At 56.2% G+C, this 16,646-nt stretch overlaps 1 protein-coding gene across 1 annotated transcript in view; it reads left to right on the forward strand.

Moving 5' to 3' along the window:
* Positions 1–8,171: 8,171 nt before the first annotated feature.
* Positions 8,172–16,646, forward strand: part of NSG1 (neuronal vesicle trafficking associated 1) — a 29,663-nt gene continuing 21,188 nt past the window's right edge. Inside the window, exons 1-3 of the mRNA XM_044226206.1 lie at positions 8,172–8,263; positions 8,615–8,769; positions 12,278–12,394. Coding sequence (XP_044082141.1) covers positions 8,641–8,769; positions 12,278–12,394 — 246 coding nt within the window. The 5' untranslated portion in view covers positions 8,172–8,263; positions 8,615–8,640. The remainder of the gene's footprint in view (positions 8,264–8,614; positions 8,770–12,277; positions 12,395–16,646) is intronic.

Here is a 16,646-nt window from a genome sequence, read left to right on the forward strand (position 1 = left end):
TGTTAGATGTCTCAGATTTTCGAAAGAAAGTAGAATCTGGATGTTTTGTGAAATCTCCCTGCTTTCCAATAAAAGCATTTTTTTTTTTTTTTTTTTTTTTTTTTTTTTTTTTTTGAGAGAGAGTGAGCATGAGCAGGGGCCCAGGAGTTTGCATGTCTAACAAGTCCCCAGGTAAGGCTGATGTCCCTGGTCTGGGGATCCACTCTGGAAACCACAGCCCTGGGCTAACACTCTCTAGAGTCCACTCCAGCTCAGGAATACAGGTTCAGGATTCTAACATCCAAAATGCAGCTGCTCCCCTGGGGTGGGGGACAGGGGTAGAGGCATCACCCGTAGGCAGGATGTGGACAAGGAGTTGGCAAGCCCCAGTGAGGACCGAGGACCACCCTGCAGAGACCAGCAGCCATGCCCCTTACCTCTATCGGGCTTCAATCATGCAAATTCACGCCGGGGTGGGGGAGATGCTTTGAAACTCTCTAAGGGATATTTTAAAACTGCATCTGATGTCAACATATTCAACAGATGAAGATGTAAAGCTTAAAAGCATCAGGTCAGCTCTTTGGGCTGTAGAGTTTCTGTGTAAGTTTCTAGGGCTGTCATCATAAATGATTGTTGTAGGCAAGGGAGACTTTTTCTTCTGACCTTCAAGGTCTTCCGGCTGCAGGAAGAATGAAAATGAGGGGGGCCAAGTTACCAGGAGGGAAAAGCAAAGTTTAATGACACGTGTGCGGAGGACCTGTAATAAATGACCTAAAGAAGTGACCAAGCAGGCAGTTTTTATTCTTTTTAGGCAAAGAGATAATACATCGGTGAGGTCCTGACAGGATAGGGAAAACTGGAGCTTGGGAGCTTCCATTAGTGAGGAATTCTAAACAATTTGGGCCAGGGTAGTCAGGTGGTAAAAAGTGATCAGGTTTGTTTATGTAGCCTTCCCAGCTCCAGATGTCCTATCTCTGGTGACTGGGGTGTCTCTGTCCCTCCTGCTGCTGGGAGGGTTCTTTTCACAGGGAGATTTATCCCTGCTTTCAGGGGACAGAGGGGTGGTCTGCATGTCCTTGCACTTGCTAGCTCTTGTGTAACTTTTGTTTAAAATAATGCTGGGGCGCTGGGGTGGCTCAGTCAGTTGAGCGTCCAACCCTTGATCTCAGCTTAAGTCTTAATCTCTTGGTCCTGGGTTCGAGCCCCAAGCTGGGCTATAATTAATGCCAAAGCAGTACATTTTGGGGGCAGCTTACCCTTTGCCTCTATACTACAGACTGGAGGGCTTAAAACAATGGAAACCTATTCTCAGGTCTGGAGGCCAGAGGTCCAAAATTAAGGTGTCAGTAGGTCTATGGTCCCCTCCCCCATAGCTCTAGGGCAGGATCTGTGGTGTGACGCTCTCCCAGTTTCCAGTGGCTGGGGGCACTCCTGTGTTCCTTGGCTTGTAACTGTCACCTGGCCTGTCTCTCTGTGTCCTCTGCTCCTCATAGAAGGATACCAGCCATTAGCTTTTGGGCCCACCCAAATCCAGGGCAGTTTCATCCCAGGATCCTCAACCAATTGTATCTGCAGAGACCCTGTTACCAACTAAGGTCACATTCTGAAGAGCCACAAGGACACAGAGTTTTAGGGGACACATCAACCCACTGTAGTCTCCTTACTTTTTTTTTTTTTATGTGGTTCTAATAAATGGGGCAATTTGGAATGTCTGCTCCCAGCAAATACTGGGGATGGGGTAAGAAGTGAGGAAGGTCCCAAGCAGTCCCCTGGCAGGGCTGGAGGTCACAGAGCCCCCCAAAACAGAATGAGCACTGGCCAAGCCCAGTGTGAGGGCTCCCAGCTCTGTGCAGAGAGCTGACCTGATTTTCCAAGAAGAGATAAGATTCTTTACAACATCTTCTGCTTCAGAAGGCAAGGGCAACGTGCCTTGCATTGTAGAATAAACTGGGTCCAAAATTAGGACCATTGGACCGTGAGAGGTAAAATTTCAATTTGGAAAATCCGCTCACAAGGATCCCACTCCCCTTCCCTAGCTGGGTGATAGAAACAGGGGAGCCTGCCCGACAGAGAAAAGGTCATAAATTATAGATGTTAAAAAAAAAAAAAGGGTGCCATGGCCAGAAATCCTGGGCCAACTCAGAGTGTGCTAATGTTGCTGCGACCCAAGCCCAGCCCAGCGCAGCCCAGTGCAGCTGCTGAGCGGAGACATCGCGGATGGAAAAGCCCCATGAGGTCATTGCCAAGCTGCCTGCAATGCAGCTCAGGCTTGCACTATGCTGTCTCCAGCACACCCCGGGGAGCCTGTGAATTTTAGACACTCTCTCAGGGACCCTGGCTCCGCGGAGCGTAGAATGAATTGCACTCATCCATCTGTGGGCTTTTAAAAAATTCAATAATTAATTCAAGCGTATGGCGGTGTTGTTATTAGAATTTGGCCTTTCTGTGCTTCTTTACCTTGGCAGAGTGCTTTTATAATCAGTTACCAGCTAAATAATTTAGTCCAAGTTATCGCTACATGCTGGAACGCTAGTGCAGAAGCCAGTGCTGGCAATCACGGAATGCTCTGGAACAGGGCAGGGGAAGAGCCGAATGAAATGATGCGGCCCCCAGAGTTTATGCCCCAGGTCACGTGCAGTGCCTTGACCTCCACATGTCCCCGGTAATCTTGACTCTGATTCGCTTCAGGCTGTACTTTCCATGGTGACTGTGACCAATGAGACGGGGACTTCTAAACTGGAAGGGGAGTAAGTGAACATTCTAGCCCAATCCTCTCATTTTGTGGATGGGGAAATTGAGGCCCAGGAGGGCTCCTGTGCTGTCCAAGGCCACACCACCAGCATGGCTGCCTGCCCACGATTAAGGGAGTGACGGCACCATGAACGCTGGTCCTGGGGGCCATATTCAGGTTTAGGGAATTCCCCACCCCCACCCCTGTTTTGGGGGTCTAAGTGGACCATGGAACTGGGACACCAGAGGCGTAGCCAGGTCCTCGGGGTCCCTGGCACCCGCGTGGGGCAGGGCTGGGCTTTGGATGGCGGGAGGGGCTGCAGTTTTGTCTGAAGTTCTTGAAGCATCTGGTTTTCTCCATTCTTTGGCCAACGAGTCCTCCAAGCATCTTTTTGACAACACTGTCACCTAAGCCCCTATGGCGTCTGTAAGACTAGAGGCCCCACCCCCCCAGAGATGGTTGGAGGGCACGGAGAAACAGAGCACAGAAAGTGCCTGTCAGCACTCCCTGCATGTGAGTCCTTGCTCACAGGGTCATGTCCACCCATTGTGATGGCTCCTTGAGCTGTAAAATGGGTATAACCATACCTGCCCCTTCCTCCTCAGAATTTCCGTGAAGCTTGGAAAGAAAAGAAGAAGATGGCAGAGCGAGATCACATAATTCTTCACCTTGGAGGAGGCTCGGGGAGGGTAGACTTCCTAGCGGCTCCAGGGAGGATGGAGGCAGGAGCAAGAATGTTCTCCCTTTGAGTTCTGTCAAGGCACCAGGGGGGCAGATCGTCTGAGGGGGATTTATGTCAAGGGGATCGTTTGCTGAGGGGGGGACAGGTGTGGGGAATGGCTGAGTGGGTCATGAAGACTACATACACAAAACACCAAACAAAACTCAAAAACTCCCCAAATCTAAAACACAAACACACATACACAGAGCTCTGTTTCCCTATGTAATGAGTCACCAGGTGACGATGAGCCCAAGGTACTATTTACTCCGTTTCTCTAAGGACAAAGAAATAAAAATGTCCTTCATTCATTTCCTAACCATTGCCTGCGTCCTTGGTAGGCGTTAAGTGTCGGGGATGGAGTATGAAGGTAAACAGAACACTAAAGCCAGTAGGAACTGAATTTATGATTTTGTCTATACCTTAGGTATTTTTAAATAAGGTTTGGAGTTTTCCAGAAGTGAGCATTTGCAGCAAGGTTAAATCTGGGAGGAGAATGTCACCGTGATGTCATGGGCAAGCCTGCCTTTGGCTTGAATTATACCGTGGATTTCCTTACTACACACTCGAGCTTGGCTTTACAAATCTGACATTTAAATGTCTGAATCTACTGTGAATGTGAAATGAAGGGATGCCAGTTTCGCGTTTGTTTCCAGGTCCTTGCTATAGGCTGGGCTCTGTTCTAGTCTCAGGGGATGTAAAAATGAAAGATTAAGTTGTTCCACCAGGATTTGCTCACGATTCAGGAAAAGGTATAAATACAAGAACCCAGCAGGAGAGAAGCACAGAGAAGGGCCAGGTGAGGCTCAAAGAGGAGGTGACATTTGGTCTAGGCTTTGAAGGATGAGGAGGAGTTTGTGAAATGCAGAGGGGATGAGGGACATGTTCCCTGCCAGGGAGACAGCATTGGCCCAGGCCTGGAGGCAGGTGCTTTGGGAATGGCGAGGTGGGTGTGGCTGGAGTGTAGGGTCCAAGAAGAGACAGGGAAGACTGCCCAGGTGGACCGACTCTTGCCGTCCGCAGAAAGATCCAGAAGCCCCGCTTCTCTCCCTAGTCCATGTCAGTGTACTGACCCACTCAGAATTAAGGATGGGGCAGAGAGAATTGAAACCATCAGAAAGGAGGATGTGTACCAAATAGGCAAGTCCAGAGAAAGTAATTAGGTAGGTCTTAAACTTTTTACCCCCACCCCCCACACAAAGGTACTAGACCTGTTAACTACGCTTACTGTCGAAATAGCTTCACAATCTATACGTACATAGAATCACCAGGTTGTACACCATAATAATCACACTTTTATATCAGTAAAGCTGGGGACAATTTTTAAAAAGAAAGGGTCTTGGCACTGAAAGAGAAAGTAGATTCGTAGTTGCAGGGGGCTGGGGGACAGGGAGAATGAGGGGGCTTATAACAGGGACAGGTTTCTTTTTGGGGAAATACAGATGTTCTGGAATTAATGGTGATGGTTGCACAACCCTGTGAGTATACTAAAAACCTCAACAATGTGTATACTTTAAAATGGTGAAATTTGTGGCACGTGGATTATTTTTCAATTAAAAAAAAAAAACAAGACTTGGGGGTGAAACTTGTCTGCCCCATCCTTAATCGACATGGTCGGGCCTTGGACTTTCCCCCCTCCTCCCTGCAGCCGCAGCCCCGGGTGGCCCTCGCCTGTGCCAGGGGCCAGGCTCCTAGCAGGGAAGCTGCAGGGCAGCCTCACCCCTGCCTGGGCTCCACTCTGCCGCCCCCTCCGTGGCCTGGGACCAGGCATTTCCTTCTCTGAGCTGCGAAGAGGCTCACCAGGATGCTAGGGAGAGCTTTTTCAGTCCCTGGGAGCTCAAATCCTGTGCCCACAATGAGCGCCTGGCGCCTCATCCTGGCTCCACGTAAGTCTCCTGGGAATCAAGATCAAGGTGAACGGAGCAGCGAGTAGCACTCAAAGTCGTGGCCGCAGCCAGAGTAGGTGCTGTTGTTTAAAATCATGCAGTAGCGCGTTTGAGTCTTCCAGCACCACTGTGATGGAGGTATTATGACGATCTCCATTTTATGGATGGGGAAACTGAGGCCCAGAGAAGTCAAGCAACTTGTCAGAAGTCACAGAGCATGGAAGTGGGAGCAGCAGGACTGGAAATCAGGCTATCACACTGTCCCCCACCCTCCACCCCACTGCCATGCAGTCTGGACTTGAGCCTCTGGGCAAGGGCGTCATGGAGAGGCTTGAACTTGGAAGTGGCACCAAGTGGCAGCTGACTGCCCTGTGAACGGGAGCCTGGCTGGATGGGGGTTGCGGTCATTGTCCAAGAGGCGGTAAGTGTGTGTCACAGAGTCGTTTAGGAAAACCAAATACATGACAAAAATCTTGCAAGGAGGTTTCCAGTGAGACTGTGTGTATGCTTTAAAACACCGCAAATCGGTTCCAGAAGCATTGTTGTTGGCTCAGCTGGTCCCACTTCTGTGACCCCCGCCGCTCCAGGCAGACCTCTTGCCCAGACCCTGTCTCCCCAGAGCCACCTGGGGCCCCTGAGCCCCTTGAATTGTGGTCCCCCCCGCAGGCTCAGTACCCAGGTAAATCCAGATGCGGCCCCAAGACATCCGTGCACAACCCCCAGGACTTGCGAACGTATCTCACAGGTCATGCAATGATGGCTAATGCTGGGTCATGGAGTGGGCCCCAAATCCAGCGAGCAGCGTCCTCGTGGGAGACACCCAGGGAAGAGGAGACAGTGTGACTGATCCGGGGGCAGGGAAACCAGGCCACAAGCCCAGGGACTCCCGGGGCCTCAGAGGCTGGAGAAGGCAGGACCATTGTCCCCTGCAGCCTCCATAGGGAGTGTGGTCCTGCTGACACCTGAGTTTTGGACCTCCGGCCTCAGGACCTGAGAGACTATACATTTTATGCCCCCAGTTTGCGGTGGTTTGCCGTGGCGGCCAGGAAACTAAGTGTCTTGCACATCCCTTTCCTCCCTGCGTTCCTTCTGCCCTCCCTGGGGCTGTCGCACTTTGTTCACAGCCTCCCGGCAGTGACTGTGACCCTCTGGTGGGTCCCCTGTCCACCTAGGCACTCACCCCCAAGCTTTTGCTGGCTGGGCTGTAGGCCTGTTCACCAAGTCCTTCCCTGTATCCTTCCCCCGGCCAGATGCCACTTGGACACCACACAAACTGAGACTGCAAAGTCCATGTGAAAACCCAGGACAGCACGAAAAAGCAAGACTGTCCCCTGCTATCTCTGTCGAACCATGGGTCCTTTGTGTCCCTGTCCTCCTTTGTTCACAGAGCCTTTGAGGGCAGGAGGGGTACACATGGGGTTCTGGGAAGCCTACCCAGGGAGCTCCCTGTGTGAGATTCTAGTGTGTGTGTGTGTGTGTGTGTGTGTGTGTCTCCTGTGTTGGGGTCAGTAAAATGCCAACACCTGAGATGGGGACAAAGCCACTTCCTCCCGGAAGCACACAGAGTTTCACTTCACAGGTATCACTGGGTCCAGTGCTGTGGTTTAAAAGCCTCTGCTGGAAAGATGCTGGCGGCCGCACCCAAGGCCTGTGGTGGGGGCCAGCACCTGGGACACCTGCTGTCTGCAGGCTGGCCAAGGGTAGTGTCTGCCAAGATCCTGGGTCCCACCAGGCTGCCCTGCAGTCAAAGGCCCACTTATACCCTGTTGGAGAGCTGGGGCAAGTGGAGAAATTCAGGGACCTCATGTGTCAAGGGGTGGGGCCCTCCTGGGGATTTGGAATTGGGGCCTCCAGGGCCAGGTTCCTAGACCCGGTTGCAGGCTCAGGGCACAGGCAGGCAGTGGCTGCTCCGGCCATCTCCTGGTAGTACCTGCGGTTCTAGGGGAGGGGAGGCAGGTTCCAGTGATGGTTCTCAGTTGGCTGATGGAAAAGACGCGGCCTCAGCCTTCAGTCGTGCAACTGAGGTGTGGAATGGAAGTAAGACTTCGGGAACCCCTACTCTGTGTTTCCAGCAGGGCCTGAAAGAGACAGGTGCCTGCAAGGTACCGATTTCCCTGCAGCGGCCTGCCGCCAGCTTCTGGTCTTGCCCGCATGCCACGCGCGGTTTCTCGTCTGGGGAGTCCTGCAGCCAGGGTTGGCACCAGGTCCGCAAAATGACGCCCTAATTTGGGCAGCTGCGATAGCGGCTGGAAACCCCCGCTCTTCATTCCGCGCCCCGCGACCTGGATGCTCCAGGCTGTGGCTGCAGCGAGGAAACCCCCCCTTCCTCTTCCTCTAACCAACAGACCAGAGAAACCTGTCCCTTTCCCTCCAACGAGGCGCAGCGCGCCAAGCGCTCTCTCTGCCCTGAATACCCAACCCTCGGGCAGCCCCGCGGCGTCCTCTCAGCCGGGCACCGTCCCCTGCTCAGGAGAGCTCTCCCGGGGACACCCTACGCCCTGTTTCCGGGGCCCCCTTCCCAGCCCAGCCGCGCGCCACCGGCCCGCTCCCGTGCCCCCCACTCTGGCGCATCGCTCCATCCCTCCACTCTCCCCCTTCTCGCCGCGCCCCGCCCCGCCCCCCGCAGCCGCCCCGAGCCTCGGGTCCCCGCGCGCCCCTCGCAGTCGGGGCGGGCTCGGGTCCCCAGGGAGGGCTCCTTTGTGCTGCCCCGCGCGCTGCGTCAGGGCGGAGTTGCCGCCGCCGCCACACGCGCGCACTCACCCGCTCACGGGCGGCCCCGGGGGCGGCAGGAAGGGAGGCGGCGAGCGGGAGGAGGGAGCGGCCGCGAGCCCAATCGCTCGGCTCCCCCGCCCGGCCCCGCGCGGCGCCGCCTCCGCCATTGCTGCGCGCGGGAGCGGCCGACGCGGAGGCTCGCTGCGCGCTCGGAGCCAGATCTGCGAGCCGGCGTGGGTGAGTGCGGCCCGCTGGCCCAAGCCTTCCGCCCCAGGGCGGGGTCCGCGGGCCCGAGCCTTCCCTCCGAGGCGGGGTCCGCGGGCCACCGGTCACCCAGTGGGTGGGTGGGGAACTGGGGTGCTCCGTGAGGGTCCCCGGCGCCGGGATGGGGCGCGCCCCCTCCCCGGCCGCGGTGCGCCCCTGAGCGGGGCACTCGGGTCCCGCGGGGGGGAGGGCCTGGGACCCCCTCCTTCCCCTCCTACCCCAGTCCCGGGCCCGCGACAGCTGCGTCCTCCCGATCCCTCCTCCCCGGAGGCCAGGGGGGAGCCGGCGAGCTCGCGGTGACTCCCGCCCGGCCCTCCCTCGCAGGCGGCAGCCTCGGGTCTCCTGGAACGATGGTGAAGTTGGGGAACAATTTCGCGGAGAAGGGCACCAAGCAGCCGCTGTTGGAGGATGGCTTTGACACCATCCCCCTAATGACGCCCCTCGATGTCAATCAGCTGCAGTTTCCGCCCCCGGACAAGGTGAGAGCCCCCCGGCACCCCCGCGCTGCCGGGTGCGCCCCCCAAGCCTCGGGCGGCGGCCGCAACAAAAGAGACGCGCGGCGTGCGCGGGATAGGAAGTGGGGGCGAGCTCGGGCGGCGGGAGGAAGCCCCCCGGGAGGACCGCGTGCAGGCGCGGGATTCCGGATCCGGAGACAGCTCCGTTCCGACAAGGGAGCGCAATCGGGGGAAGGTCCCTTCTGGATTTTCGTAGCAGTCTTGTCCGAGAGGGGCCCCCGGTACCAACGCGGTGGCCCCGGCCCTGCTTCTCCCCGCCCATGCTCCCCCCCACCCAAGATAGCAGGGAACTGTGGATGTGGGTTGAGCCTTGGGGCGCGGCTGCCCCGTGCGCCTGCCCAGGTGGGGCGGTTTCCGTCGGATTCTCCCCTCGGATTCGCCCCATGGCGGTGAGGAGGCTCCTCTCCTTGGCCAGGTGGACCCTCGTTGACGGGCTGGGTTCCCGTCCTCACCCTCTCCGTCTGCCCCTCCCAGGCCGGCTGTAGATGCTGCAGGGCTTCTGTTCTTCTCGGGAGCTTCCTTCTTCTCTTTGTTCCTTTTGTGAAATCTTCTAGTAAGTGCTCTGCTGGCCGGGTGTTAGCCTAACTGGGGACAACCCTTCATCATCGTTTCCCCAAAGTGGGCTTTCCTTTTCTGAATTTAGAGCCCCCTTCTTTTCCTGAGTACAGTATCCAATCAAGTAGTTTCTGTACGTGAAGGATGATTTTTTCAGGAGTTAACGTCTTAAAAGGTAAATGGCAATGATTGAAAGTCTCGACAATTGTATTCCAAAACTCAAACCTAGAATAATAAACACAGCATCCGTTCTGACCACCTTGCTGCCGCTTAAAAACCACCCAGCCGCCAGCGAGTTCATTCTATTCCCCGAAGTGCGTTTCCATTTATTGTCTCATTTAGCTCCAGCGAGGACATTCTGAGTCAGGTCTTTGTCCTTTATTCCGGCTCGCTGGTGATTGCTGACCACCGGATGGGGATGGGGGATATCTTGGCTGCAGCAGAGGGTCCTTCCCTTCTGGAAGATTCCTTTATTCCCAGGTGCACCCTTTGACTTACTCAGCTGTCTAGAGTAGAGTGGTTTCCATCCCCCCAACTCTATTGTTTGTGTATTGGGTGGGGGGGGTGGAGAAGGAGAGGCGGCTGATGGCAGGTGTTTCGGTTCAGAAAGGATCCGCAGGGCACACCTGTGCACGTAGGCCATGTAGGGCCAATTTGGGGTACTGAAGGTCTAGAGGAGGCTTTAGGGGAGGGGTGGGGCAGGGCTGCCAGCTGCCAGAGGCGCATCCCCCTTCCCTGACTTGCTGGGCTAGCTCAGCTGCCCCCCCCCCCCACCTTTCCCTCCCTCCTCAGCCCCAGAGTGGTGGTGGCCTGTGCCAGGAATGCTGTGTCCTGAGGCAGCACCTCTGTCAGGTGACTCCCTCCACTCAGCCTGAGTCTCCTCTTTTGCCCTCAGTCTATTCCATTCCAGAATTGTCTGGCACACAGTTGTCTTCTACCGGGGGTGGGGATTTCAGGCAGGTATGAAATCCTGGCCAACCAGTTGGGCCATTTCGAAGTAGCCTAGGTAGATCTGAAAGGTAGTGAGTCTCCCATCCCTAGGAGTGTTCAAACAGAGGGAGGGAACCCCCTCTGGGGCATCCAGGAACCAGTGGCTGGGCTAGAAGATTTCTGAGGTCACAGATGAGGAGACTGAGTCGCGGAGAGTTCAGGGGATGGGCCCAAGGTCACACAGCGGAAGGCCACAATCCCCTCCCTCTGTACAGAAGCTTCTGGCAGGGCCCCACGCTCCATCCTGCTTGGGACGTGACCTCTCACACAAGACTTCGCTGAACACGCACAACAGTGCTGTGCTGTTCACAGGGAGGGTTCAGGGGAGGTGATGTCTCCTGTCCCAGGTGCTGTGGATGGTGGGGTCAGGTAACACAGCCAGGGTTGTGAGTGGAGCCTGTCCTGAGAGCGAGCACCGAGGGCCGAGGGTCGCCGGTGACAGTGGAGCTGGCAGCAAGGCACGGGCCGGTCTCGCCTGACATTTGTTGAGTAACTTTACTGTCATTGCCCCCATTTTACACATGTGGAGATAAAGGGTCTAGTTCTAGGTCACCGAGCGTGTTAGCGGCAAAGGCTGCTGAATCCGGGCCGGTAGAGTATTGACCGGGTTCGCACTGTGTGAGGGTTGTGTGGACGGCCCCCTCCTCACTGCAGCGGGCTGAGATAGGCCTTGGTCCCATTTCACAGGCCAGGACACTGAGGTTCAGAGAGGCCAGGCAGGTGCTGAAGGTCACATAGCGAGTCAGGGACACTTGGGATTTGAGGACAGTAGGGGAATGCACAAATGCTCCCTCCAGAGCTGGTGGGCACCCGCACGGTCACACTCGGCGTGCCCGCCCTCTCGGCATTCAGAGAGCTTCGTGCATGGAAGGGCCTGAAGGAGGGAAGGCAGGAGTTGATGACAGGTTTTGTGGCCTGTGGATCACTTTTCGGTGGCAGCTGGCATGGGTCACTCTCTCTCCCGATTTTCTTCTCCCGGCTGGATCCAGGGTCACAGCTCAGTCCTAGAGCCCCTCCGGCAGCCCCCATGGCTCACTATTCTCCCCTGGCTCTTCCCTGGGGCCTATGGTTGCAGAGAGAGGGTTTCCAACCCCGCTGTCTTAGGGTGGGGGGGTGGGCATGGGTGACTGGCCCTCTGCAGTCCTGCTGCTGCTTCTTGGCTCCTGGATTTGAGGTGGAGCAGTGGGGACTAGAGCAGTGGACACCCTGAGGCCTCCCTGGCCTGTGGGGACAGAGCAAGAAACCGTCTGACAGGCGAGTGGAGGAAGGGGCTGGAGCCTCTGAGCGGGGAGGATGGAGGGCGGGTGGGGGTTTGTGGGAAGCTGCGGGGGGAGCAGGGAAGGGTGTGTATGGGGCAGAGTGGGGCAGGTGCGTGGTGGGGAGAAACCTCTTCACTTCGCAGTAGAGAGCAGGGGGAAGAAGAGCAGGGAGATCCTCCGGGGGCCATTGCAGGGGCGGAGCGGGGAGAGGGTGGCGGGGTGGGGGCTGAGAGATGGAGGCCGGCTCCTGCTCCTTCCTAATCTCATTGCCTCTTTACCCACGGTGGCACAGAAAGACCCATGGAAGCCGAGGGCACCCCTTGGACCCCCGGGGCTTCTGCGGCATCCTGGGTGGTGGAAGGAGCGAGGTGGCAGAGTTAGCCCTGCCCCCTCTTAGCTGGGGGACCTCTGGCCGAGGAGCTTAGCTTCTCCAGCTGGGAGTGACCGTCTTTCCCTCCTGGGGCTGCTCTCGGGATTACTCATGGGCCATTTCTCCGAAAGTCCTGGCCCCGAGATTTCAGGCCAAGGATGGCTGTTCTCCTTTTCTGTGAAATACTTGTGGGTGACATGCTGGCTGGGCCCCCAGGGTGCCCATCCTCGCCAGACAGGTATGTCTACGGGCTTCGGACCACACCGCTGACCCTGTGCTTCTCTGCTTCCCGGACAAGGTGGTTGTGAAAACGAAGACCGAGTATGAGCCTGACCGCAAGAAAGGCAAAGCGCGTCCTCCCAAAATAGCGGAGTTCACTGTCAGCATCACTGAGGGGGTCACCGAGAGGTTCAAGGTGAGTGGCCCTGGCGGTGGGTGGAGGGCAAGCTGGCCCCTGGAGTAATAGGACCGGATGCCGGTTGTCTGGCCGATCCCAGCTGGGCAGAACCCACTCTGTGGTTTTCCAGATTTTCTTCTTTCTTTCCTTCGTCTTCCGGAATGACCACATACAAGTTCGTAGGAGTGTTTTTTGGTTTGAAAGTTTTTTAAATTTTAATTTATTGTTTTTAAAAATTCTGGCATGATTAATACACAGTGTTATGTGAGTTTTGGGTGCACAGTATGGTGATTTGAGTCTGTCTGTGACACAGTGCTCAGCAGGGTAAGTGTTTTCTTCATCCCCTTCACCGACTTCACCCCTGCCCTGGCCTCCCTTTCCTCTGCAGCCGCCAGTTTGTTCTCTAGAGTTAAGAGTCTCATTTTGTGGGGGTGTTTGTTTGTTTGTTTTAAAGATTTCATTTATTTATTTGACAGAGAGGGAGAGAGTGAGAGCAGGAGCACAAGCAGGGGGAGAAGCAGGCTCCCCGCTGAGCAGGGAGCCCAATGTGGGGCTCAATTCCAGGACCTGGGATCATGACCTGAGCCGAAGGTAGACGCTTAACGACTGAGCCCCCCAGGCAGCCCTTGCTTAGTTTTAATAACAGGGAAAACCCACCCCTAAACTTTCTTTTAGACAACGGCTAACAGACATGTGAAAAATCACTTACCAAACTTTAAGATCCTTACCTCACAGTTGCAGGAAGGACGCAGGCTCACACAAAGGTAAGGCAGCCTCTTTATTACCTGCAAGACCTGCTTCTGGGCCCCTTCCTCGTGCTTCTGAGCTCAGGGAGCCTCCCCAGAGGTCAAGACTGCCCGGAGGACCCATCCTACAGATGGGGAGGTTGAGGTGCGGAGCAGTCATGGCTGTCACAGTGGGCGGGAGGCCTCGCTCCGGACAGTTGTCTAGGGAGCAAGAGCTGCTGGAAGGGGCAGGGTTCCAACCAGGCTGGGGGGTGGAGCCTCCCCTAACATCTGGGTGCCTCCGAGGGTGGAGACGGCTGCAGTGGAGGAGAAAGTTTGGATACGGATCTTCTGAAAGCTTGTTCTTTGAGGACACACGAGAGATGGTAAAATGGTGGCCCTCACCCAGTTTCAGAGGGGTGATTTGAGAGACACCAGTGGTCACCCCGACCTTGCCGAGTGGCCGTGGCTGCCTCTCCTGTGGCTCTGTGTGGCTGTATGAGCAGATTGCTGGTGTCTGGGAGCACAGACACCTGGGCCCCCCGATCCCTGCAGTTCCCAAGGCACCTCTGCATACAGTGTCCTGTCCCATGTCCCAGAAACTCCATGGATTGGTTCCTAGCTGCACACAAAGCTTGCAGAGCTGAGGTGGCTTCATGGGCCGGGGAGGGATGCCAGGATGGGGTGTGACTTTGAATCCCTCCTTCGCATCACTCCCACCGGCCGCACAGGCTGGAAAAACACTGTGCCAGGCCTGCCTGGCTAGCGGACCCCCCTGAGTCGCAGTGTTTTCTGTCTGCGGGGTGTTTGCCCGGGTGATCTAGGTGTCCTGAGAGGTGGGTATGGCTGGTAGACCCCACTTTGCAGTGGCAATGTTGAGGTGCAAAAAGCCCCATGTCTGGGGCTCTTGCCAGTGGTGTAAGGATGGTGTAGGAGCTGAGATGCTTTTCGGGGGGCTCCTGGCTGTGCAGTCTACATGTACCATTAAGTTCTTCACCAGGACCAGATTGGGTTGACCCAAGATTGACATCTCTCTTTCGTGCTGGTCAGCCAGCTCCGCTCAGATGGCCTGCATAGCCCATGCCCTGGGGATCGCCTCCTGGCAGAGGCAGAAGTGACCTCAATTTCAAGGTCATCCTATCCATCATTCTGATGGTGGAGGCCATCTGGATATCTGAGTGGGTCTGGGTTTCTCATGTCTGATGTAACCTTTGTTCCTCTCAGCCCTGGCATTTTAGGTACCCGCCCCTAGAGTGGGATGCTGTCCTTTGTCTTTTGGGATCCGTTGTGTGCCAGGCTCTGTTCCCCCAGCTCCCGTGTCCTTTGTTTGTGTTTTTCCCGCATGCTCACCGGTCCAGGTCCCCAGGGCCCCTGTGGAAGGCATGGGTGACGCATACGGGCCACTGGGGCTCTTGGCAGCATCAGTGTGGTTACCTAGCTTCGGGTGCCCAGAAGCTGAGGGCTCAGAGGATCCGAGCCTGTCCCTGTGGATGGGGCTGCAGTGGCAGAACCCTGCCTCATCTCTGCCCGCACCTCCTGGGGGACGTCTAAGAAGGTGATGTATACAGTAAGTGATTGGTAGGGCACTGCATCGCAGTGATCACAGTCCCCAGTCTTACATGTTAAACTGTCTGGGCACGTTCAAGTGCTTAGTGCCCATGGCCTCCATTGGGTTCACAGCCACACTGAAGGGCACAGTGCAGAGGCCTTCGAGTCCCTGGTGGTCACGGGAGGCTAGGAGACTTCTGACTGGTCTGTGTCTCCAAGGCCAGTACCTTTCCTCCCCTTCTGCCATACTCACCTCCGCACAGGCCCACCTTCCAGCTCCTTCAAGGGCCAGCTCAGCCACCAGCTCCACCATGAAGCCTCCGGGGACTGACCTCACCCTCCTGAGGCCTGCGCTGTCCTTTGTTAGGAGCAGTAACAGGATGAAAACAGTGAGTGCTCCCATGAGTCACACCCTGGGGCAAGCTGGTGAGACTTCTCAGCTCACTTAATCCTCATAAAAATCTTGTGAAATGTGCCCTGTCATCTCTGTCTCACAGTGGAGGGGAAACTGAGGCAGAGAGCTTGGCCCCTGGCAGCCTGTACTTGGCCGTAACCCCCCAAGGTGATGTGGCTTCCCCTGGGAAGCTCCCCACTCCAGGCAGCCCATGGTGCTGCTTTTTCCCTTGTTTTATAAATATTTTTAAAATTTATTTTAGAGAGAGGAAAGCCAGCACAGGGGGTGGGGTGGAGAGAGAGAATTCCAAGCAGATTCTGTGCTAAGCGTGGAGACCACTGACCCGGGAGCTCAATCTCACGTCTCTGAGATCATGACCTGAGCCAAATTCAAGAGTCACCCGCCCAACTGACTGAGCCCTTCAGGCGCCCCTGGACTATTGCACATCTAAGAATCCTTTGCCCCTTTGTTGATTTGAACCCCTCCTGGTGGCCTCTGCCCTGGGGCCTCCATCTGTCCCCTGAGCCACACAGAACACAAATCCCCCTCCTTCCTGGCAGCCGCGGGATGTGGGGCAGGCCATGTACTTGAGTTCTTCAGTACTTTTCCTCTGGTCTCTTCCATCATGTCACGGGGTCCAGGCTCCCCCAGTGAGGGGTCCAGGCTTCTCTTCAGGTGTGACCAGGCATCTTGGTGAGGTCCAGAGGGGCAGCCCCCTGCCAGCCAGGATAAGAGCCTGTCCTCTCTGGGGGTACGTCCTGGCACAGGAATAACCTGACAAGTCACTGGGTGACTAGTGATGGCACTGGCCTGGAGTGCACGGGGACTTGGGGAGATTTCCAGGGTCTGCCTGTGGGACCCTCGCTTGTGGAAGAAAGCAGCTCCCCAGGGATCCCTCTCTCTAGGCCGTGTGTGGATATAAGTCCTTTCCAGGTGTTAACTCATCAGTTCCCACCCCGTCGGGCAAATGACCCCCAAGGTCAGAGTCAGTGGCAGGGCGTGACCTGAACCAGGTGGCCTGGCTCACTTGGCTGGGAGCCCAGGGGACTGACTCGCACAGCTGAATGCCCTGCGTTCCATGGGCACATCAGGCTTCCGTTCCAACACCCTTCTGAGCAGGGAAGGATGTGTACCTGGTCCCCGACGCTTCTGCCATGAGGTCTGTGTGGGAGACGCAGCCCGCAGGGCACTTGCTCTGAGTGTGGTGGGGACTGCTCGCACTGGAATCGCCTGGAGGTTGATTTTTAACGGAGGGACTCAGGACCCTGGGAACGCACACTGTAATCCACCTGCTCTGCAGGTGACATATTGAATCTGTGTCGGGCAGGCTCAGGAGGGCTGACACCTTTGGGAAATGCCAAGGGCGTTCGTTCACCCTTCTGGAGTGTTCTCCCAGCCTTTTCTTGCCCAGTTATGTGTTTGGCATCTTTGAGGAAAGCACACAATAGGGCCTGCTTCTCCTGTGAAGGGGCAGCTGGTGGAGGGCTGGGGAGTGGGTGGGGAAAGGGGGCGCAGGAGATGAACCTGCCACAGGAGGCAGGGAGGAGGACCTGCCTCCCAACCCCCACCCCTGGTGGTGCCAGGGGCTCTCTCATGACTGTGG

This window comes from Neovison vison, chromosome 11 (assembly GCF_020171115.1).
Source record: "Neovison vison isolate M4711 chromosome 11, ASM_NN_V1, whole genome shotgun sequence".
Lineage (NCBI taxonomy): Eukaryota > Metazoa > Chordata > Mammalia > Carnivora > Mustelidae > Neogale > Neogale vison.